The 25,964-nt window shown below is 41.6% G+C and overlaps 2 protein-coding genes across 3 annotated transcripts in view; one reads left to right on the top strand and one right to left on the bottom strand.

Moving 5' to 3' along the window:
* ZNF518A (zinc finger protein 518A) overlaps window positions 1–13,037 on the top strand; it is a 109,459-nt gene extending 96,422 nt beyond the window's left edge. The window contains exon 6 of the transcript XR_007406768.1: window positions 12,084–13,037. The gene's annotated coding sequence lies outside the window, so the exon portion shown is untranslated. The remainder of the gene's footprint in view (window positions 1–12,083) is intronic.
* BLNK (B cell linker) overlaps window positions 1–25,964 on the bottom strand; it is a 77,427-nt gene that overhangs the window by 45,371 nt on the left and 6,092 nt on the right. For both annotated transcript variants that reach the window (XM_025466743.3, XM_025466745.3), the window contains exons 2-3: window positions 4,380–4,445; window positions 696–745 (exon numbers count right to left, since the gene is read on the bottom strand). In XM_025466743.3, the coding sequence (XP_025322528.1) occupies window positions 696–745; window positions 4,380–4,445 (116 nt within the window). The remainder of the gene's footprint in view (window positions 1–695; window positions 746–4,379; window positions 4,446–25,964) is intronic.

Consider the following 25,964-nt stretch of genomic DNA (forward strand, 5'->3'; position numbering starts at 1 on the left):
AGTACATTGGATAATTTAGTTTGCTCACCACTGCCATAAACAATACTAATCTGAAGGTTAACTACTCTCCCCTGACAAAAATGATCCTAGTTGGTATGAGTAGACTGGTAGCAGGGCTAAAGTCAGAGAGGACTGAGTGAACCATGTGCCATCAATACTTCATCCTCTCCCTTCCCCTCCTCACCACCCTCCCCCATCCCTCAAGTATCCATTTTAACAGTTCTGTATGCAGGAAGCCTTCCCTTGCCCGCTTCCTCCACACCCTCTACCTCATATCAGATTAGACCTTGCTGTATGGACTTGCATCAAACTTTGTGCTTCCCCATCACCCTGAACTCTAATTGCTTTTACATAATATATCTTCTTTTCTTCACTGTAAATACTGAGTGGGGAGACTATAATATTGTCTTGTTTAGCACTGTATCTCTACCTACAACCTTGTGTGTGCCTGGAACATGGAAGATAATAAATTTTCGATAAACAGATGAGTGGATGGATGGATGGATAGATGGATGGATGATGGATGGGTGGGATACTATGACTCCACTATAGTTAAATACCTGATAGATCTGGACATTCTTAAAATTAAGATGGGGACTCTTGTTTTCAAATGAGTAGAACATAGTTCCGTTTTCAAGAAGTAAATATGAACATGAGATTAGTCAAGAGTCCAAGTATTTGAGAAATATTCTTACCTGAGGCATAATCCCTTTGAGGAACACTTGGAGGTGCTTTGACTTTCAGCCTATAGATAACAACCATTAAACAAATGGTGAGTGAGTAGGACAACTATTGTCAAGGCACATAATATAAGCGGATATAGCGATAACAGACAGATAACTAATAGAATAAAGGCTTCTTTTGGACCCACCACATTGAAAAACTAAATGTGTTATAAATGTAGTGAAGTCATTAATCAGAGGTCTTCTATCTCCCTCATCTCCCCAGTGTGTAACAGGGCTATGACTTGGCAAAGGTGAAGTCAAGTGGTGGAAGGGTTTTGAGAGTTCAGAATCCTAGCAAGCACAGAGTTCAGAGGTTCAAGGAAAAGAAATGTTGATTGGTTGATAGGACAGTAAGAGAAGATGAACTCTATTTTAATAAATAACAACAAATGTTTTAAATAACAAGAAAAATATTAGTTATAATGAGCACATTGGTTTTGGTTGGACTGAGATTATTTTGGCACTATTAAAAAATTGCTAAACAAGTGAGCAGTAAACATCTCCAGGTTAGGGATCGTGATATTTAGCTTATTTAGAAGTTGAATTGTTTCAGGCACTCTCAAAACTACTTTAGCATCTTTATGCATATATAAAATGTTTGAATATTCACAATCCTTCCCCCCTCATTAAAAGAAGAAAATTAAACTTACATTTTAAAAAAGATTTTATTTATTTATTTGACAGAATGAAAGAGAGCACATGCAGAGGGGTAGCAGGCAGAGGGAGAGGGAGAAGCAGGCTTTCTGCAGAGCAGGACCGTGGGATCCTGACCTTAGCCAAAGGTAGATGCTTAACTGACTGAGCCACCCAAGCACCCCTAAAATTACATTTTAAAAATGGATCCCCAAAAAAACAAAACAAAAAATGGATCCCAATTTTTAGGTTTATCACAAGTTCTAACAACACTTTCCATTCTATTATTTGAAATGGGTAGGTTTTCTAGTAAATTATTGTTCTTCATAATAGTTGCCCATTTTATTTAAGGATACATTGCTTAATTAAATTTAAAGTATATATAAACAAAACCTATATCCAGAAGCCTTTATTTACTGAAACATCATATCCTTTTTTAGAGACAAGGTATAAGGTAACCATTACATGCAAAACATTTCATTTCTTTTGGGGGGAAAAAACGCAGTACAGAAATTCATGTCTGATTACAAAAAATAAGCCTGACAAACCAGAGTTGTAATGTTGCAAAAATAACAATATTTATATTTGCATAGAAATTCTGCTTTTTGTTTCACCAAAGGTTCTCAGATCGATTATTTCATTCAGTTCTCATAGCAAGCTAGCGTGTGCTGGGGAGATATTATCATTAGACTTATAATGAGGTCCAGAGAGAAAGATTAGCCACAGTGTTATAGGGGGAGAAAAAGCACGAAACAAACAAGGAAAGATGCCGAATCTGTTCTTGGACTGGTAAAATTTTGAAAAACACAAACCAACCACTACCCATTATTGCCATCATTTCATAAGAGAAAAGAAAGAGTATGTTAACACCCCACAATGTATGAAGGTTATCATCTCAGGACATAGGACAGACTCAGGAAGGGTCTGGTGGTCACTGAACACCGACCAGGAATAAAATCTGTGGTTTGGGCTTCACTTAGCAGCTGGCAGCTGCATGCCAACCCCCAACGCTTCAAGGTCCTTATTTTCTCATTTGGCCATGGACCAATGACAATTCTGTCATGGTCTTGTGTTAGGAAAACAGTGTGTTCAACTGTGCTTCCTCCTTTCAAGGTAGCACCTGTTGCCTGGCAACGAGCAAGAGTGTAAGAGCAGATCACTCAGAACCAAAGGGCCACGGACTCACCTAGGGTAATGACTTTGGCAGCCATATTTTCCAAGCTGAGAGGAAACATGGTGTGTTAAGTGAAAATGTATTTTGGGGAACAAAGGGCATAATAAAATAGAAACTGTCTGAAAAACGTTGAGCTCTGTGGATGCTGTAAGTATGCCTGACCATGGAATAGAGAGACGTTTTACACAGAGGCTTAATATTATTGAGAAAACTGGTGTACTGTAAAACTGGCAACAGTGGAATAATTAATCCAGAAGTGCTAATGATTAAACAATGACTAGTAGGGTTCTTCATTTCAATGAGATTCTGCATGTGTCAGAAATATTAAATGAGAATAACACACCTCTCCCTACCACAGAACATGAGAACTAATTCTCTAGGAGATGCTCCACAAGTAGAACACCGTTTTAACTATTTTATGATGATCACTTATACATATTGAGGCTCATTTGCATTTTATAGCCTAAAAACACTGTTAGACATGATTTCTTGCTTTCGAGTTTAACAAAGACCAAATAGAATGAAGGTACTATTTTGTTCTGAAGGCATAGGGAAATGAACTTTTATACACTATGAGTGGTATAAAATTTTTGGAAAGCAATTTGGTAATATCAATAAAAATTTCAAGGGCATAAATTCTTCCAGCTAGAAATTTCATTTAGGAATTAAGCTTTCTGGTATACTCAAAATCTCTAAGAATTATTTATTGAAATGTTATTTATGACAGTTAAACCGAAAGAAATGGCCACAAAATTTTTATTGATCTTATCAAATTGCCCTCCAAGAATATGCCAGTTTCAACTCCTGCATTGCCTTCCCTATAAAAAGTGTCCACCAATACACAGCTGGTTAAATGAATGATAATGCGTTTATAGCAGACTGTTCAAAATGGAATATGGCTTATCTTTACATGCGAACAAACAAAGACATCCATAATATAGCATTAAGGAAAACCACTAAACAAAGTCAAGTTGATAGAATGGTTTATGAAGTATGACTCCATTCATGATGAAAATGTGTGTATATGTATATACTGTATCACATACATATAGATATATATACCATACTCACTCATGACACTGTCTATTTCCCTGGAATGGGTTGAGGTGGGGGTATGGGGAAGTGGGAGATTTTGACTTTATGCAATTCTGAACTCTGATCTTTTTTCTTGGCTAATCTCTACTACTTTCATTTGCTGAATAAAAGAACTTAAGCAAAAACTTAATGGGATACTATTTCCTCTTTCCTCTTAACTTAGATCTTGAGTGGCAAATACAGGTACATAGTTTTTATTATCTTTTTTTAAAAAAAAAGAAAGCTTCAAAGTTTTTGATGTGCAGGAAGATTTGAAATTCTAGCTGTCTCTCACCAAGTGCCAATTGAAAACACTATTTTAAGGCTATAATTGAAAAAGCAAAAATTGAAATATGGAAAACCGGTATGGCATCCTAAAAATGACAGAGTTGTGGTCTTATAGCTTCTCTTTTGGATTCCTCCAAGTGCGTCCTCGTGGACTTTAACTAAATAGTTATAGAAGCTGATTGTCCTGTTCTATAAACATTTTTGTTGACATTTGCTGACACCTTGAGTGGTACAGCTCACTTTTACTGCAGTGAGAGGGAAAAGCAAAGTGCCCTGAGTATCACCCCGTTCATTTGCCATGTTTCCTAAATATGTATCTTACCACCATGGATTCTAGGCACAAGTAAGAAAGGGTTATACACTAAAGAGGTGGCAACTCCTCACTTGGTAACAGAGAACTTTGTTCTCTTTCACTGAGCAAAGGCTGGAATGATGTGTTATTTATATAAATGAGTGCTTATATAGTGCTATGGAGTTTAACTTACTTTTTTATTTTGTTCATGATTCCACCTTCATTGTTCTTGATATCATGGACCATCTTTTGAAGTTGCCTGCAAGAAACAAAATTAAACATAAAATATCAATAACTAGGTTGACTTTTTTTTTTTAAAGTATCTGTCCTAGACATGGCCAACATGCACATGAGAAAATGCTCTGCATCACTTGCCATCAGGGAAATACAAATCAAAGCCACAATGAGATACCACCTCACACCAGTGAGAATGGGGAAAATTAACAAGGCAGGAAACAACAAATGTTGGAGAGGATGTGGAGAAAAGGGAACCCTCATACACTGTTGGTGGGAATGTGAACTGGTGCAGCCACTCTGGAAAACTGTGTGGAGGTTCCTCAAACAGTTAAAAATATACCTGCCCTACGACCCAGCAATTGCACTGCTGGGGATTTACCCCAAAGATACAGATGCAGTGAAACGCCGGGACACCTGCACCCCGATGTTTATAGCAGCAATGGCCACGATAGCCAAACTGTGGAAGGAGCCTCAGTGTCCAACGAAAGATGAATGGATAAAAAAGATGTGGTCTATGTATACAATGGAATATTACTCAGCTATTAGAAATGACAAATACCCACCATTTGCTTCAACGTGGATGGAACTGGAGGGTATTATGCTGAGTGAAGTAAGCCAGTCGGAGAAGGACAAACATTATATGTTCTCATTCATTTGGGGAATATAAATAATAGTGAAAGGGAATATAAGAGAAGGGGGAAGAAATGTGTGGGAAATTCCAGAAAGGGAGACAGAACGTAAAGACTGCTAACTCTGGGAAACGAACTAGGGGTGTTGGAAGGGGAGGAGGGCGGGGGGTGGGAGTGAATGGGTGACAGGCACTGGGGGTTATTCTGTAGGTTAGTAAATTGAACACCAATAAAAAATAAATAATAATAATATTATAATAATATTAAAAAAAAATTAAATGAACTTTACAGTTTCCCCCCCCCCCAAAAAAAATAAAGTATCTGTCCTTCTTGAATACAAAAAGAGAAAAAAGACCTACAATAAAACCCCCAAACAGTGTGAATAGTATTATATTTAATTAAGTTGACCATCTGCTACTTGTGTAAAGGGAAAGTGTGACTGATTCTGCAAGGAATGTAGTCATTGGGCCATGTCCCTGTCCAAGTCCATTGGATGTCTGGGCCAGGCTCAGGCTCTGAAGAGAAATTGTGGTTTCCAGATCTGTCCATTCTGAGGACACATGTGAGGTAAAAGCCCTCTGATAAACCTCATTCTTCACCACTGATTGTCCTTGGGGCATTCACATTGCAAGATGGAGCTCCCTTGAAGGACACATGGGCTGAAATCAGGTCCAAGATTCTTTTTGGTGAACTTTACTGGGTAGAATCTGGAAAAACTGTCACCAAAGAATTGTATATACACAGAAGCCATAACGAAAATGATTAATGAATCTGACTACATAAACATTTGGAAATTCTGTAGAACAAAAAGTAGTATGCACAAGATCAAAAGATAAATGATGTGCTGGAAGAAATATTTGCAACACAATAATAACAAGGACTATGTGTTTTTTAAAAAATATTTTATTTATTTATTCATGAGAGACACAGAGGCAGAGGGAGAAGCAGGCTCCCCGCGGGGACTCCATGCGGGACTTGATCCCAGGCCCCAGGGATCATGACCTGAGTTGAAGGCGGACACCCAACCACTGAGCCATCCAGATACCCTAGGGCTACATGTTTTTTTGGGGGGGGCGGGGGGGCTACATGTTTTGATTGACAAATCTTATGACTCAGCAAAAATATTATTAATAATTCAATAGGAAATGGGCAAAGAATGTGAACACATAGCTAACAGAAAGGACAAGTGGCTAACAGACTAATGAAAAGATATTTATCATGGCTCATGTTTAAAGGAATCCAAATTGAAACAACAGTGAAGTATGTTCTGCTTATCAGACTGGCAAAACTTAATGTGATAATAACCTGGGTATATGGGGGTACAAGAATACAGATATTCTTGGGAATGCACATCGTTACAATCAATAACTGTCAAATTTAAAAACCTCTATGCCTCTGACCCAGAAATTTTACTGCTAGGAATTTGCCATTATAAACATGGTCATAAAACTATATACCATTATGTACATATACTCATTTTGTTTAATAACCCTAATCCTTCCTGCCTCCCTCCCTTAAAAAACCTGGAAACAACCTAAATGCCCATGAATCATTAAAAGGGAACTAGTCACATAAACTCTGATAAAGCTGTGCAATACCACAGACCCTTAAAAAAAAAAAAAAAAGGAAAAAAAAGAGACACACACCTGTATTGCTGACACATAAAAATCCCCAACACATATTGAGTTAAACAAAAATAGTGAAGAAAAAAAAAGAAAAAAAGGAAGGAAAGTTCAGAACAATGTGTAGCACATATTTTTTGTGTGGGATGAGAAAGGACATGTAGCTCGTATGTGTCAGTATGTGTATAGCTTTTTAGAAGGATATGTAAACAATTATTAAAGGATTGTTTTCAAAAGCAAGAGAGTTTCTCATACAAATTAGGAAAAGGTACCCCTTTTTTTCTGGGTGGACATCTCCTCGGTGGCCTGGTGCACAGCTTGGCAAACAGACAAGGAATAGATTTCAGCCTCTACTTGTCCTCATAGCTGGGCACCGTTGTATCAACTATAGAATGAAGGCTGGAGGCTCGAGTGGGGATAGGGGCTTCCACTTTATAAAAAGGAGACTTTCTCTTTACAATGAAGATTTTTCTATATTATTTGAATGTTCATCGCTTGTGCATATATCATTTCTATTATGTATATAAAATAGGTACTTTATATACATATATAGAGAAAAATGTTAACAGGGTTGTTAATGAATATAAGGCCATAGTTTTTTCTTCATAACAATTTTCTGACTTCAAAAAATATATAAATACATTACTTATATTTACATATATACTTTAATATATTGAAAATATATCTTATATATTATTTATATCATGTATTATATATGTACACATATAATGTGCATACGTGTACAAAACATACATGCTTACATTTCATGTTGTATATAAATAATGTATACAAATACATTAAAATATACAATATGTATTATTTACATTTATATATAAACATAAATTATATTTATAAAATTTCACATGGTTCTGTCCTCAATGAGTAAGATGTTTCAATTCACTTTTCAAGCAAGCCTTTCCTTTGTTCTGAGGAAACCATTTGATTGGGCCCTATAGTTAACAAAGTGTAAATCTTATACACAGCCACCATTCTTGGAGAAGATTGTGATTTCCTATAAACCTGATTGCAGATTTCTCTGGCTCTGGGAGCTAGGCCTTCCATTAGGTAATATGAATAGTGGTGCACAATTAAGCTTGGCAGAGGTCTATAAATCCCTGTTGACTAGGGGAATGAGGCCTATGAATCCCTGTTGAATAGGGGGAATCTGGAGGAATATTCTCTGGCTCTGCATGGATTTAGGACGCATATGTTGCAAAGCTCTTCAGTGTGGGTGGAGCAGTTTAGAGCAGGAGAGGAAGCTTGCTAGAGGAGCTGTGCCTGGCCTGGTCTGTTGGCATTCACTGCTAAGTCTTAATTTAAGGCTAATTAACCCATCTCGGCTGATGTTCTGCTGTGGTTGTTTACTGAGGACCATTGGGCACCCAGGCGTGGGGTGAGATTTACTGAGTAGGGATAGACCCTCCTACCCTTTACCATTTGGGGAAAAGGAAGATTCTCAAAGAATGGGAACTTGCACTGGGGATTTTAGGGAGCTCTCTCCCCTCCCAGGTCTAATGACTGTTAGGAGCTAATTCTGAAGAGCACAGACAAATCTAAGGGATAGTCATTGGTGGGTAGGTGGGGAGGGATCTGAGAGTGGCATGTTGACTGAAACCTAAGACTGGGTCTGGGCTCCAGACTTACTGGCACATAGCTACCCATTTGCAACAAGAAAACTACTCTCCATTGCTCCTGAATGTTCAGTGGTATCCTGTAGGTAGTTGCATCTCAGCCTCAGTCTCAGCCAGGCTGCAGGAAGTATGTGATTCATTGGCTTGGAGGAGTAAAGGGCAGAAGGAAAACAGGCTGAAGGGTGGAGTAGAAGGATAAGAGAAACAGGACAATTTTTAGGCTGCATTTCGGGAAATTGTCTACAAAACTGGGGTACCCACTGAGGGATCCATGTTGGGATATGGGGGGAGGTCAGTGCCAAGTGGTAAATGGGATAACAAAGGAAATGAGATCACATTTTATATCCGCAGTTAGGGAGGCTGAGTTCACTGATTCCATTCATATGAAAACTCAGCAAAGCCCTAGCCTCGGACAGCAGAGAGGAAAGATGGATCAGGGAGATGGGGGACTACCTGCCCATCCAAGACAGAGTGTCCCCAGAGCTGGACCTTTGAGTTGCTTCAGAACACCATAGGATTCTAGAGTTTGTTCACATATATCCTGCGCCAAACCCCCATCTCCTTTTCCTGCAGCACTATAGGGAATCTCTGACACAGAGGAAGGAGGGAAAATCAAACATAAGAGGTCTGGGCATGAAGAAAAGGAGAGATTGAGAGAGAGAAGTTAGAATGGTTTGATTGGGAGGCAATTGAATAATTTCCAGTGCAGAAGGGAAGGCAACTCGGGCTGTAAACTGACAGTAATTGAACAGAACGCCTTTAGGCTAAATTAATCCTTAACCAGATTCAAGGACAAAATGAGCCAGAGTAAAGGATGCTCTCTGAAGTGTGTGAAGATGGATGCAGACAGAGTTAAGAGGGAGCTGGGGGCTGATTTGTATAAGCAACTTTGTTGCAGGTTTAGATAAACAGATGTAAACTAAGAGTGTGATGTCATTTTGTCATTTGCTCAACTTGGTATCTGATGCTTCTTGGCCGGTCTTAATTTCTTTTCATTATAGATTATTAAAGTAATTATAATTATATAATTATAGCACATTGTGAATTGTTTCATAAACCATACATTTTGTGTGCAAAACTCTTCTTCTCCCTCTGTCTCTAGTTCACACAAACTGCCCACAGACTGCTCAGTTACAGACACCAAGCTTCTCTTACCTGGAAAAGCACAGTGTCCCCCAAACTAAGAAGATGTGATGATACTCTCAGCTCATTTTATCAACTATTCGCACACTATGTGATGCACAGCTTTCCTGCTCTCTGGCAACATCTGTTCCACTTGGAGTACTTTTTTCCTCTACTACAACATAAAGCATATGCAAGAGGAATGTACTGCTGGACTGTTCCCAGATTTAAATACCAGCTGTCTCAGTGTGATAAGTCAAGTGTAGGTAAAAATTGGCATAAAACAGCTTCTCTTTGATTAGTCCTTTCAGAGAAATCCTTCCATAGATGGCAGAAGGATAATAGGATCACAATTTAGTTTTTTAAAATTGTGAAGACACAGCCATATTCATGTAACAAAATAAAATGAAGAACAAAATTAATCTAATATATGTTTTAAAAAGATGTTAATATGGCAATCCCTACCAAAATAACATCAGCATTTTTCACAGAACTAGAACAATTCCAAAATGTGTATGGAATCAGAAAAGACTCCAAATAGCCAAAGTAATGTTGAAAAAGAAAAGAAAAGCAGAAATCATCATAATTCTGTACTTCAAGGTGTATTACAAAGCTGTAATCATCAAGACAGTATATAGTATTGGCAGAAAAATAGACACATAGATCAATAGAAGAAAGTAGAGAACCCAGAAACAGACCCATAACTATATGGACAACTAATCTTCAATAAAGCAGGAAAGAATATCCAATGGAAAAAAGACAGTTCTTCAAATGGTGTTGAGAAAATTGGACAGCAATATGCAGAATGGAACTGGACCACTTTCTTACACCATACACAAATATAAATTCAAAATGGATGAAAGACCTAAATATGAGACAGGAATCCATCAAAATCTTGGAGGAGAACCCAGGCAGCAACCTTTGACCTTGGCCACAGCAACTTCTTATTAGACATGTCTCCGAAGGAAAGAGAAACAAAAACAAAAATGAACTAATGGGACTTCATCAAGAAAAAAAGTTCTTGCACAACAAAGGAAACAATCAACAAAATGAAAGGTACCCACAGAATGGGAGAAGATATTTGCAAATGACATATCAGAAAAGGGCTGGTATCTAAAAACCTATAAAGAATTCATCAAACTCAACACCCAAAAAATAAACAATCCAGACCAGAAATGGGCAGAAATATGAACAGACATTTCTCCAAAGAAGATATAACAGACATATGAAAAAGTCCTTAATGGCACTCATCATCAGAGAAATACAAATCAAAACCACTATGAGATACCACCTCATAGTGATAAGAATGGCTAAAATTAATAGCTCAGGAAACATTAGATATTGGTGAGGATGCAGAGAAAGGGGAATCCCTCTCACACTGTTAGTGGGAATGCAAGCTGGTGCAACCACTCTGGAAAACAGTATGGAGGTTCCTCAGAAAGTTAAAAATAGAGCTGCTACCCTATGACCTAGCAATTGCACTACTAGGTATTTATCCAAAGGATACAAACATAGTGATTCAAAGGAACACATGCACCCCATTAAATATATAGGGATATTACTCAGTCATCAAAAAGAATAAAATCTTGCCATTTGCAATGACATGGATGGAGCTAAAATGTATTATGCTAAGTGAAGTAAGTCAGAGAAAGATGAATACCATGATTTCACTAGTATCTGGAATTTAAGAAACAACAAGTGAACATAGGGGAAGGGAAGGAAAAATTAAATAAGATAAAGACAGAGAGGGAGGCAAACCATAGGAGACTTTTAGCTATAGGGAACAAACTGAGAGTTGCTGGAGGGGAGGTGGGTGGGGGGATGGGGTAACCGGGTGATGGGCATTAAGGAGGGGGCATGATAGAATGAACACTGGATGTTATATGCAACTTATGAATCGCTAAATTTTACCCCTGAAACTAGAACTGACTTGAATTCAAATAAAATCTTGAAAAAAGAAAAAAATAAAAGATGTTAGTACATATTTTTAAAGCAGCATGGCATTTCAGCATTTTCAAATGGTGAGCAGATTATAGAAATAATTATAATTATTACTCATATAAACCAAATCAAATTATGCATTCTCTCCTTTGTCATTGATTTAAACATTTTTTAAGTTTTTGAATTAATGTCAACAAATTTAGTTTTTAACAACACCCTGAAGTAGTGTGACCCAGGCTGAGCCTGAATTTCAAAAGATTTAAATCCCACATGTACTGAGTTGGGCAAATCATAGTTTGAAAGTTACCAGCAGTTTTTGTCTTCAAAGTGGCTTCTCACCTTAAACTGCCCCCTGAATCACACAGAGGGCTATTGGAAGGCAGAAGGTGGCCCGGCCCCCCAGAGCTTCTGATTGGATGGGTTCCTAGAAGGTTGGATAATTTGCATTTCTAACAATTTCCTGGATGCTGACTGCACTGGTCAGAAGACCACCCTCGGAACACCCCTTTGTGCTGTGGGACTTCCAGTAGTGCCTAAGTTAAGCAAATTGATGCTTGGGAGACAGCTCAAGTCCTCATGACTCCCAGTGCGAAATTTCAGACAATTTATCCTCATTGGGCTGTGGGTTTTAGTAGTTGTCCCTCCTTTCTGTGACTCTGCCTTTCTCTGTATGGATTTAGATTACCCACTGCCTGTATATTTTAATTTATTTTAGAGTCGTGTGCTTTCCTCTTGAGGAAAGCCAAAGTGGCAGAATCGTGATGAAGAGGGTGCAGGATGAACATGCCTCTCGCATTTGCAACAATGGAAAAAAGGGACAGGATCTGCTTGGCGTCGAGCCACACGGTCAGGACCATTTGGTGACTTTGGAACTAAAGACATGACCATATCCCTGTCTGTGGGAAACAGGCTATCTTCCCTGCACTCAGCCTGCAGACTCTCATCCAGAACTGGAAGTGAGGAAGATGGAGATGTGGTGGGCGGGCCTTGGGCTTTGCTCTGCGGATGTTTCCTATCTTCCTGGGGCTTCCTGGTTGTTGGTCCTTCCACAGGTTGACTTCTATGAGGATTTCTACAGTGCAGAGGTGAGCTGACACTTGAAATGATCTATGGCTGGGAGCAAAGCAGGGAAGACCTGAAGAGAGATCCAGGACACTGAGCGAAGCCTTGTCTAGTAGCAAATATAAATCATTTTCTGTCTTGTGCTTCCCTTCTGTTAGTCCCCAAATTCCAGCAGAGTCTTACTATGTGTTTATAAGACTATTAGGTTGTGTGGAAATGAGGAAAGGGTCTATGGCCAAAGGTGGTAAGAGCCCAAGAAATCCGTCGGAGCCTGGAGGATGCCATCTGCACCACAGTGTGGGTGGGTAGGGGAGTGTGGGGGTATAGGGAATGGCTCCAAGAAGACCTGCTCATGGATCTGGAGACAAGCAGGAGCCAATATGGAGCAGTGTGGAATGTGTGAGCAGCCCTGGGACTCCCAGAATACCAGCGGCAGGAAATCTGGTAAAAGTGGGATAGGGGTACTGTATTTTGAATGGCAAAAAGTAATGTAAACTTTTTTCCTTTGGAGTCTCACGTGAGTAGTGGCTGGTCACATAGGTCGTACAGTTTTTAATTTTGTAACTTTATTTCTGATAAAAAATGTAATACATGCTAAGTGAATCAATCCTGAAAGCCTGAAAAGGCTACATACTGAATGATTCCAACTGGAATCTGGAAAAGGCAAAACTATGGATACAGTAGAAAAAGATCACTGGTTGTCACGAGTTCGGGAGGAGGTGAAATATATATTTCACAAAAATAGTAAAACTATTTTTGTATAATGCTATAATGGCCACATGTAACAGTTGCTCATTATATCAAAATTTGGAAATAATACTTAAAGCATCACTCTTAATTCCAACCTCCACTATTTTTTTAAAAGATTTTATTTATTTGACAGGGAGAGAGTGCACTCAAGCAGGGGGAGCAGCAGAGGGAGAGGAGAAGCAGGCTCTCTGCTGAGCAGGGAGCCTGATGTGGGACTGGATCACAAGACCCTGGGATCCCGACCCAAGCCGAAGGCAGACGCTCAACTGACTGAGCCACTCAGATGCCCTCCAACCTCCACTATTAAGATTTAATTAAACAGCCTATACACATGTATAGTATGTACAGATTTTACATAATTAAGATCATACTTGACATTTTGTAACATACATTTTCCACTTATATCTCAAACATTTTCATAAGTGAGTGTGATCCATAGGTTTTATCTGCTTAGCCAGACAGTGTTTATCTGTATCTTTCCTCTGCCTGCAAACAAAGGGGCTTTTAATTAGCTGAAACTCCAATCTGGGCGGATGTAACCGGGAACAGTGAAATGTCAGGACCCCTATACTTGAAGGAAGGGAAAGAAGAGACCAGACCCGGCCTGAGCAGACCAGGAACAAGAGTTGTTGAGAAGTGCTGGAGGCCTTGTTCTGGGGTCCTTGATCAGGGGGTTGGGCCTGAGGGGCAGGAGAGAGTCAATCTCAGGTTCTCTACTGTTCCTTCAAACCCAGACCACTCTCTGAAACAGTGTTTTCTAGAGTATGGTCTGAAGACTACCTAATGCTAGCAATCGTAAAATGAAGATATCTACGTAGCAGGCTTGCTGTGAAGATAATAGATAATGAATGTAAAGTGCCTGCCCCCACAGGCACTGTCAGTTCATCATAGCCGCTCTTCTTGCAGAAGACCCTGGAGACTGGTTTAGATTCATAGTAGTGACATGCGCTAGAGATGGGAATGGGGAACGTTCTCACTTGGGTTGCTCTCCTCCAGGCCAGGAGGTGCTCCAGAATTGGGTTTGGTTCTGGGTGTGTTTGTCATTGTTGTTTCATTAGTGTTTTTTGGGGGGAAGGGTGATGGGTGGTGGCAGGGTGGGTTGGCTGAGAACACTCCCCAACCTGGCATAGCTGATTGATACCAATATGTGGGAATCACCTACTAACCACGGTTCTGCATAAAACTGGGGATTTGTGTGCCCTGACACGAGTGGCATTTTGATCATTAGCCTACAGTAATACTTTTGCAAAAAGATTAATTATTTTGGGTTCTTAGGGTGCCTTTAGTACTAATGAGTGCTTCCATACAGTCAGCCATATTCAAGTGTAAGAAGAGAGCATTTTAACCTACAGTAAGTTTACTGCAAGTAAAAATGATGTGCTTGCCAAAAAATTAAATTTAAAACAAAAATTCAGATTGCTGGTCCCTCAACTGTCCCAATGGAATAAAAATCCCAGGTGGGGATTTGAACAAGCTTCTTGGGACTGGTGATTCTTATGCACACAGAAGGCTGAGAACCTTTATTAAAAGAAACAAGGTGGGTTTTTCTGTTTCTAGGCCAGGCTTAATCCCAAAGAGCACAAGAGAAGCTCCCCTCTCCCGCCCCCTTCTCCGGAGTATTTTCCCACTTGCCTTTATTGCCTGAAATATCTTTAACAGCAAATCTTTACTGCATAATGGGATGCTGAAGGCTTACCCAGATACTTTCTCTCCCCAGGAAACTAACGTACTGGCAAATAGGAGTTTTAGCAAATGGTGTGATGTCTGCTCTCAACAGGGGGAAAGAGCAGAAAGAACCAGCTGTGAGTGCTGACAACCCCGCTTTACCTTCATGACCAGGCTTTTACCTTCACGTATGCTCAGATCAATACAAATTTGATACAGAGATACTTTTCCTCTGCCTGCCTGCTGTTCCCTAACAACCTGGCACCAGAGCAGGAACTCTAGCTCCAGAGGCTAAACACAAACAGCCCAACCTTGTTCAATGGGTGTTTTTGAATTGAAGATAAAGAGATTACATCAATAGGCAGTCTCTATACATCGTCTTCTTGGAGGAGGAGGTCTTGATTTTGGCTACACATTAGAGTCACTTAGGGTGCTTTTAATAATCCTCATACCCAGACCATTGGCTCTCAGGAGATTCTGATGCATGGCCAAGACTGAGAACCACTGGCAGTGTTACCATTTGTAGATTCCCCAAGAAAGAGCCACTGGCTAAGAGAGCACAAGGAGAGGAATCCATAGATGCTGACTGCCCTTCAGCAAGGAATCTGCAGGATGAGAGCAGCCCTGGTATATAGAGGAACAGAACAGATCCAGGAAGGGTGGGTTGGTGGATGCAAGGCTCTATCAGGGCCAAAAGAGTGCTGGAAACATAACTGCACCTGGATATTTTGGCCAGATCACCAAAAACTAGCCTAAGAAAATTCATAGTCTACAAAATACCTTTCCAATAATTTTTATTAAATACAGGAGATGATTTAAAAGATGGTATTATCCACAAGAAGTATATTTTTTGAAATTTAGTAGAAAAAATTAAAGGATCAGAAAACATCTTGCTTTCCTTTTAGCTCCTTAATGCATTCACAGAGGACCATGAAAGGCAGGTTTTAGAGGGGTTTTGCACTTTGATCTTTCCAAGAAAGGTGGAATGCAAAACAGTGTTAATCAGAAAAAAATCTGTGTTTAATCTGGATTTAGGAATGGATTCAAAAGGGTCTCAGACGTAAGAGAATCTTTGCAAACAAAAAGAACAGGTAAATCCTTCCTTCTCCTTCCAAATCTTAACAGCAGCCAGGGGCTGGAGTTTTATCTTTTCAGTATCTGTGGGGCTGGTCCTCTGTGTGTGTTGAGGGCCCTTCTCAGCTCCTGGTTCTAAATCCCAGTTTACACCAGCCACACCCTCCCCAAGAGCCTCTATGTGGTCTTGAATAATCCTGACTTTTCCTCTTGGTTCAGTTATTTACTCTCACTCTCAGCTCCTGGAACCCCCGCTGATGGCCGGCTCTTTCTTGTGAATCCTCTACATCTACTTGGTTAGGTACTTTAGAAAATCTGTGCTCTCCTTACATCTGGCTAAGATGTTCCTAAGATCATTCTAGGGTGCAATCTCTCTAACATTTTTCTTAGTATATATATATATACATACACACACACACATATATATGTATACACATGTATATATATATATGTATATACAGAAGCAAAGAAGACATCCATTCTCCGAACTACTTTATACGATGAGTGAGTTTTCAAAAACATAATGATCATCGTGGGGTCTGCAGATCTTTTATCCGACTTTCTCCTCTTAGGTTTTTAAATAATCTCCTATTACTGACTCTGGATTTTTAAGATGTTACTCATCATTTTTATAGTATATTTTATTTTTGCTGTTAAAATTTCAATACCAGCATTTTATAGAAAGTTGAAGACTTCTGATTAGGAAGAGAATAAGAGGGATCCCTGGGTGGCGCAGTGGTTTGGCGCCTGCCTTTGGCCCAGGGCGCGATCCTGGAGACCCGGGATCGAATCCCACATCAGGCTCCTGGTGCATGGAGCCTGCTTCTCCCTCTGCCTGTGTCTCTGCCTCTCTCTCTCTCTCTGTGACTATCATAAATAAATAAAAAAGGAGAATTATTTAAAAAAAAAAAAAGAAAGAGAATAAGAAGACTACAAAATTTATAATGTGGAACCTTTGGATCCTCAGGCTTGAAACCTCTGGGGTTTTTTTTTTTCCCCCTTTCTTTCTTCTGACTCTTCCTCTCCCATCACCAGTTCTGTCCTTTCACCTCTAGAGGATCTTACCTGTCTCTGTTTCCTTGTGCCCACCCCTGCAGCCTCAGCCACTGTGATCCCATGGGCAATGGTTGATGCCAGTGGCCTCTCCTCTGGCCTCCCTACTTCCATCTCTCCCCTCCCCCAAATGCATTTTCTTACATTGCCCCTTTTCATCATAACACCCCACACATGGTCTCCCTGTTTCTCGCACAATAGAGAACAAACTCATTTGCTTGGCATTCAAAGGCCTTCACAATTCAGACCCAACCAGACATTTTAGACATAATTAACCCACTGCTGTGAATCCACAATTGTTCTCATTCCATTCTTTCTGCCCAAGGCCCCTCTTAAGTGGCTCCTTCCCCCTTCCAGATAATTTCTCGGGCACAGGAAAGAGGTCACGTAGGGAAAGAGTCCAGAGAGATAGATTCTACTCTCATCTCTGCTGCTTCCTGGCTGTGCCCATCTGAGCAATTCTTGTCATCACTCAGTGCCTCACTTTTTCTTGTAAAATGAGAAGACTGGATTCCATGGACACACAGGTCTTTTGCAGCTCTAAATTTTAACTTCTATGAATCTTGGATTTCTAGCACTTCAGGCAGCACTACGGACTGGTCATTTAATCTCCAGTGCTAATAGCAGCTTCTGAAGTGTCATCTGGCTCACAGGACATCTTTTGTGTGCTGTATCTTAATTTCCTAAGCACAAAGTAGTTTTGTTTCTTCAGTTTATGAAAGCAATACACGCTGATCTCTAAACATTCATATGACACAGACGTGTAAAAGTGGAAACTACTCTTTGCTGAGCACGGGGTGGGTCAGAGGCCATGAGGACCCTGAGAAGGATGTGGCTGACTTGAGGTTTTAAGATGAAGTGTCCTGGGAGCTGGGTCCTGCTGGGAAAATAGAAATCCACCAAGCAGAAGAGTGAGGAACAGCAGCTGGATACAGGAACAGCAAGAGTAAGGCTGAGAGGTGAAATTGGCCGGGATGTTTGGAGTCTGGTGAGAAGCTGCAAGTAGCAGGATGTGGGGTGTTGGGGGGAGGGCGTAGTTCAAGATGAGGCTGGATGGTGGGGACAGGGAGTCAAGGGCCTTATTAGTCGGGCCAAGGACATGGGTTATAGGCAGCAGGAAGCCCCTGAAAACCCTTCCTCAGAGGTGTGGCCTGATTAGGGTGGCAGAATGGAGGAGGGCCTCCGCATGGGGACACTGGCGGTTGGGAGGCCAGTATGACAGTCACCGTTTCCGGCCCCCAGGCCCCCCGCAGTAGGGGATGCTGGAGGGACACCATCAAGATGCCCTTTAGGGCCTCAGCTGGGCAAGAGGGAAAACTAATGGCTGCAAGGTGGACCATCCTCGGGTCTGAGGCGAAATAAATTGGCAATATCGGTCCTGTCTTCATTTTTTAAAATGTCACTATTTTTGTTCATCATGAACTTTTTTTTCTGGTACTTAATTTCAATTTTTAAAATATTATCTTAAAATACTGTTTATCTTAATTTACTGATGGGGAGGGTCTCCCTTAAAGTTTAATGTCATTTTTTTATACGAGACCTGTATTTGTCTTCTTCAGTCCACAAATACTCAGTGAACACATACTGAGAAGGGCACATGTGGGACACACAGCTAATGAAGCCGAACATAAATCCTTCCCTCTGGGAATGCAGGAAAGAGGTCCCTTCTGCCTCCTTATCGCATGACAAAAACTGTCTGACTTTTGTGAAACCAGAGGACAGACACAGACAGAGAATGGGGGTGGGGGCTGTTAAGGGGATTCTCTGATTCACACAAAATATCTTCCTTTTGGGTAATTTGTCTCAAAGCTGAAGTCGCTGTTTATAAGCCGTCAGCTTGAAACAGCATGCCACTTTTTAGTGGCACTTTTTAGTGGCACTTTTTAGATCTGCTATTTGCATGCAGCAGAGCCTGTCCTGTCTGGGCTCCCCTCCTCTGCCTTTCCATACCCTCTTCCAAGTCCTGGCCCGTCTTCCTCATGCTCCTCCTTCCTGTAGCATCACTGGACCTATGTTTAGATTTGCAACTCAGCAGCCGAGGGGGCTTCCTCCTCCTAGAAAGTGAGTCACGCTGAAGATGGCCTGGAAGTTTTGACAGCCCCTTCCATGGTGGAAGAAGCCTCCCAAGGCTGAGTTAGTACCTCCACCCCATTTCACAGATGCAGATCCTAAGGCCCAGAGAATTCATGACACTTGTTTCAAACCACACAGCTGGGATCCCTGACTCCTAGGTTTCTCTGTCGTTAAGGTAGTCACAGATATTTGGCAGTGAGAGACACTGTAGGAATATCCTAGGTCTATCCCCTCTTGTTGTAAGGGAGGAAACAAAGCTATAGAGAAAGGTTGCCAGGGCCCCAGGACTGTATTCAATCTGAAGATTCCCCAGGTCTCTCCATCACACCCTTTTCTTTCCCTTCCCATACACGACTGGAGTCTCCTGCCAGAGGCTCAGCTTTTCCATGGCAGAGACTGTCTTCTACCTTCTTGTACCGAAGCCCTGGCTCCACAAGCCCAGGAAGCCATGGCGGTGGTCAAACTGGGATAACTGACAGCAACAACAGCAGAAGCTAACGCTCAGTGAGCATGTATTGTGTGCCAGGTGCTTGGCATGCATGACCTCATTTAACCTTCACAACCCTGTGAGGTAGGTCCTATTATTATCCTCATTTTTTATTGTGATTGAAAAATAACCACATGATATAAAATTTGTCATCTTAATTACTTCTAAATGTCTAGATCTGTAGTGTATTCACATATACATTGTAAATTCACATTGTTGTGATTATCTCCGTTTTTACAGATGAGAAAATATTTGCCCAGAGAAGTTAAATAATTTGCCCCAGATCCTCGACTTAGTAAATGACAGCTGGGATTCAAAACCAGGGCTTTTGACCCCAGAGCCCAGGCTCCCAACCACCCCTGGATAACCTGTGCTGGCTTGTTTCAGCCCGACCCTTCACCTGGGCAGGTGGTGGGCTTCATCACATGCCTCTTTGGACAATTCTGTCTCTCTGTCCAAGAAGTTTTTACCGGGGACACATGTGCCCCCATTCCTGCCCTGCTGCTGGTCTCCAGAGCTGACCTATTGCCAGAGGGGAGCATGGGCTCCTAGGGGTCTTTTTCTGTCTTTAGAGAGGGGCAAAGAACAAAGAAGAAGGGACAGATGGTAGGAGAAGGGGAGAGAGTAGTGCAAGCAGATGAGAGGAGGGTGGGAATGTGGTCAGGGACTCTTTGGGGTCTGGGACATGCTGAGGAGCAGAGTGGCTAGACTCCTGGAGAGAGACTGGAGTATCATGTCCCCATGCATCCTTTCTCAGCACCCTTGTCAGACCACTTAGGAGCCCTGGAGTGGAGGAATGTGTGCCCCTTACCTGGGATCATCTCACTGTCATGGTTCTGTGGGACCCAGGAAATCTAACAAAAATCTCCTACCCTTGGACAAGCAGAGCAGGACTAACTCCATTTTGTGCTACACCGGCCATCTCATGTAAAGCCCCCCACATGACCTGCCTATTTGTTTAAGGCACTCCCTCACCCTAGTTTAGCTATTAAGCACACCCTTATCAGAAACTAGCACACATAGGAATGCGGGATCTCTGACCTTTAACCGCCAAGGAATGAAAACCCCTCTTTTGCCCGCCAAACCTGCGCCCCAATTCTAACCAGAATAATAGGCTAGTTCAAATGGTCACTATAAGGTGAATCATAATTCAATTGGCCACCTGCATGTGGACCAACATGACTGTGCAACCTTCTACATATGTTACAATCTCATTGGCCACTGGCCTTTATAACACTGCTGTGCTTCTTAGTCTCGGGGTCCAAGTCCCTGCTCTGCTGTATGGAGTGTACTTGGACCCAAGCTCGAGCTCGTAAATAAACCCTCATGTACTTGCATCGGCTTCGGCTCCTTGGTGGTTTCTCGGGTTTGCAATCTTGGGCACAACAGTTCTTAAACACCCATTAACCGGAGAAGGTAACTTGTAAGTTTCTCCAAACACACTACCATTTCTTTCTCTCTTTTTTCCTACCGAGATCTGCAAATATTCTGTGGTCATCTTTGGCATGTCTGAACTGCTGATCTGGATTATAAGCAGACAGAAACTGGGCTGACTTGGCACAAGCAGGAGTAGGGATGATCCTGCTAATACCCTGAGTCCTTTTTAAAAAAAATCCTGGCATGCTTTACCCTATCACAGGCAGTTAGGCGTGGGACTTGGCATCCTGAGACTGATGAGATGGCCAAGAAAATATGCTAAACTAGTTTTAAAAAGTTCTTAGAAGATTTGCCACTTGGTGTGACAGTAGAATCTGTCACAGCTTTTCCTCCTCCCTGATTTGTGGGGCCTACAGAGATGAAGCCCCTTCCTTCCTCTGGGCACTGCAGCAACCTTGTTGGTCCCTGTGCTCAGCCAGTCATGTGGCAGGGAAGGGCTTGGGTAAAGGGAAATCTCTTCCCAAAAACAATACACAAGCAGGTAGCAAAATCCAAAAAAGTTCCCTGTATCCACAGATGACGGACTGTTGGTTTGGAAGAGTCCCCAAAGGTCGTGTTATTTAATCCTATTACCATACTCCACTTTAGAATGCTCTTTGTTCTGACACAGTACACACGGCTGAAATTTTGCTATGTTTACAGTCTCTCCTCCACCAGCACAATTACCATGCACTACTGATGATTCCCAAGCAATAAATTTGTAAGACAGTGTGATACGTAATTCTAATCACTTTTTGGAAAATGCCAAAAGCATAATTCTATGTGATTCTAGAGAAGGAATGTGTTTTAAGAATTTGAGCATGTTCCTTTAAGGATTAACCTTGATGGAAAAAAAAGAGTCTTGCCTATGTCTATGTGTTATAATGTAATATTGTTACCTACTTGTCTGGGTATCCATTTCTTTCTTTTTTTTTTTTTCCTAAGATTTTATATATTTATTTGACAGAGAGAAAGAGAGCATAAGCCGGGGGGAGTGGGAGAGAGAGAAGCAGGCTCCCCACTGAGCAGGGAGCCTGTTGAAGTGCTCCATCCAGCATCCTGGGATCATGAGCTGAAGACAGATGCTTAACTGACTGAGCCACCTAGGCACCCCAGGACATCCATTTCAGTAGCTAACAGTGAAGATATTTTCAGGGAGTAAAGAGTGATTTTGAGGAATTTTTTCACCTGAAAAAATTCAACTCAGTTAAGTTCATTTCATTGAGATCTGAGTAAAAAGAGATTTGGGGGAATATCAGGTATAGGGATCAAAGTGGAAAGAAGCAAGGCAATTCTTAAAAACCATCCAGAAATGCTTAGTAATAATACTATATTAAAAAACACTTTGAAACAATATCTAATTGGTCCAACAAAAATATGATCATGGGTCGCCAAGATATGATATCTTATGGACAGTATGGAAAATAATTTCATTATCAATTTTTTAATTGTGGTAAGACACACATAATGTAAAATTCACAATTTCAACCATTTCAAAGCGTACAAGTCAGCCATTCAGGAAATTCATAATGCTGTGTAACCACCAACACTGTCGAGTTGCAGAAGGTTTGCATCACACCAAAAGGAAACCTCATACCCATAAAGTGATTATTAGCAATTTCAAAGCAGATTTTTCCCCATTTCATTTGGAGGTATTTATACAAATTCTTTTTGTTTTAATCATGTCCAAGAGGTTGTTTTTAGCATTCATCAGGTATATTAGGCCCACTCATCTGTGACTGACTGGTTTGCAAATGTGATTGCTTTTAAATGTGGAGATGATAGGAAATGAAAAGACCATCTATAGTAAAAAAAAAATAAAAAAAAAATAAAAAAAAAAAGGACTTTGACCCTGAAAAGGCTGTAAAGACAGTATAAAAGGCAAAATAGTCAAATAGTCATATATATATCAAGGTTCCAGTTTTCCAAGAATTTGGTATTACATTTGGCATTTTCTTTTTGAAAATATACTTCTCATGTTTGTATTTTATTCTACCATAGTTGTTTTCTCTAGAATAAAATGACTCCTTCCTTGTCGGGGATTGACTGTGGACATTACTATGTTTCACGTGGTTAGGAGATTATCCTCTGACTTGTGACCTTTTACACGTTGAACCCAGTAAAGTTAAAAGTAAACAACAACAAATCAATTGGGAAGGGCCCTTCTTTCCATCTTTGAGCTCCATTCTCTACCCTCCAGGGATCACTCTTAGCCACAGCTCCCCACCACCAACTCTCTTTGCTTAGGTATGATCTCCCTCCTCTGACCTTTCCATTCTTATCACCAGTTCTTTCCTGAACAGTGTTGCATTCTCTCAGCTAACAATTGTTGATTGAGCCACCTCTGTGTAGGGAGAGAAGAGCCCAGCGATCCACCCTCCAGCTGCAGGAGCGTCAGCGACAGATAATGCCTTAATGAGGTAATCTATTGCCCTTAGTGAGGTTTAATTTTGAACCGGGACTCTGAGACACTTCCTTATCCCACATGGATGCCTATCTCATGACACAAGTTGGTGGGTAGCCCCAGCCGGGAGGGATTTGGGGGGAAGGAAGCATCCATTGAGCTGTTGCTCTCTAACATACTCACTGTTACAAACACCCTTATTATGTTCTATATTATTTTAACAATATAGGATATTACTTTCCAGAGGGAAAAACTGAGGCAAAGAGGGATTGAGTGACCTTGAGCTAGTAAGTAGAGAGAAGTGTTCAAACCCAGGCCTGCCTGATTTCAAAGATCATCTTCTTTTCAGTACAGCAAAAACACCTTTATGAGCACTTCTGAAATTATACCACACTGGTTCTCTATGCTCTATGTGTAAGGCAACTCTTTATAATTACAACTCTCTCTTAGATTAAATAAACTATTGTGGGAGCATTCTTTGAAAAAATATGTATCTGTACATAAATGCCAGACATGTCTGGGTCAGTATGGAATTCAAGTCTGGACCAGGAAACACGTTAAAGCCTGAAATCCTGATGGGCATGGTTCTGTAGGGCTTCACTGGGGTTTCTCACAGTGAATTAGTTGCCTTTTAGGAAAAAAAAAAAAAAAAAAAAAAAGCCTAGGGAAAATATAGAACACAGAGTAAGTTAGACTAAGCTTTATTGGCCAGTAAATGACACAGGATTAAAGAGGGGGTAGGGAGAGAGGTGGCTACTCTCCCCATCTCCCCACAGGCAAACAGAGAGATGTGGTTCTAGAGCAGGCTCTGCTGGTGTGAGCTTGGATTGTAACTTCTCCTCTCTGGGCCTTTGCTTTCTTGCCTCCAAAATAAAGGAGCTGAAGAGGTGACCTCTCAGGTCCTTGCCAGGAAACCTGTGTGCTCTGGGTAGGAGCTTCTCCATTGGTGTCTGTGTCTGGACATAGAGCAGGGGGAAGCAGGCTTAGCTGACGTGGCTCAAGGAGCCTATGGCCAGCACTATAATTTCTGGGGCCCAGGGTAAAACGAAAATGTAGGACCCCTTGTTCAAAATCATTAAGAATTGTAGGGCTGCAAAAGCAGGGCATTAAACCAAGTATGGGGCCTGTGTGGCTTCATGGCCACACGTCTCAGAAGCTCAGGGCTGCCTGCTGCATATTCCCTCCATGGTGAGAAGGGATAAAATCTGGAGGGAGCTAGCTTGCTGGAAGACCCCCCAGGCTAATGCGATCCTTTCTCAGGAAAGTGGCCAACGGAGAAGTGTGGTGGTGTGTCAAGGAGAAGCAACACGCCCTTTAAAGCTGCTTTCTTGTCTTGCTTTTGAAGTGAGCGCTGAAACAGCCGTGCTGGACTGGGAAAATGGCCTGTGCGGGGGGGCCTAGACCACAATGTTGCTAAATGGTTGTAAGCCTATCAAGTTGAAAATCAGCCTGCAGGTGGAGCTGCCCACGGACACCCTTCCAAAAGGGAGGTGAGGCAGGACAGGTAGGAGGATGTGGTCAAGGCAAGAGGACAGGGGCTTGGAGGAGGAGCTTTTGGGGAGCAGACAGCCCTCAGCTGTAGAACAAAGTACAGGCAGGGAAGGAAAACTAGCCTGTTCATGGATGTGTGTAGAACTGGAGATGAGAACACACGAGCCAATAAGGAGGCTCCCCCACGGCAGAAGGTATGGACCTGAGGCATGCTCCCTGAGAGAGGGTTTGCACTACAGGCCAGGCAGCGTGGCTTCAGCATCAGAGGCTGGCACAAAACCCACTTCCCTACCAGGTGCTGGGAGCCTTGAGGCCATGGGACCTGGAAGTCTGCAAGCCATGGTCACACTTCAGGATTCACCGCTCCCTTGATCTGCAGGTGAGACACTGCGGCTGGCACTCTACCCAATCAGCAGGTGAGCCCCATTTCTGGAGCACAGGTGTGCCATTCTCTTAACCTCTAATCATGTGCTGGTGCCTGGGGGCCCAGGAAGCCCAGAAAGTGTGTACAATGAGAAAACTAAATCTGTCCCCAAGGCTTGAACAGTCCTGAGCTTGTAGAGAGGCACAGGATCACCTTAAAGAAGCAGAATGGCCCCAGATCTGTGAGATTTAAGCGGGGCTGACCAATGGGAATCACAAAGCAAGAGACATAATGTGTCTGACAGGGAGACAGTGACCCCTCTGACCAGTATCCTACAGAGACAGAATCCGGTTAAGTGGACACAAAAGGTTTGTTTCCTTGGCAAGGTCTTATCTACAGGGGCAAGAACATTGTTGCCCTATAGCTTGGAAGCGGGATCTAGTGTCACCCATGAGCCTTGAGGAACTGATATTATAACATACACCAGCCTCCCACCATCCTGGACCCCTCACATACATATCTTCCCACCATTCCCAATAGTGTAAGAGAATCAAGAAACTGCTCTCCTCTGGATAAGATTGACATCAACTTAAAGAGTCGTGGGAGGCTGGATACAGGATTGTTTTATAACAGAGCTGGCATAAACTCTTTTTTAAAAAGTTGCCTCCTTGGGGATCCCTGGGTGGCTCAGCAGTTTAGCACCTGCCTTCAGCCCTGGGCATGATTCTGGAGTCCCAGGATCGAGTCCTATGTTGGG

This window comes from Canis lupus, chromosome 28, assembly GCF_003254725.2.
Source record: "Canis lupus dingo isolate Sandy chromosome 28, ASM325472v2, whole genome shotgun sequence".
NCBI classification, from domain to species: domain Eukaryota; kingdom Metazoa; phylum Chordata; class Mammalia; order Carnivora; family Canidae; genus Canis; species Canis lupus.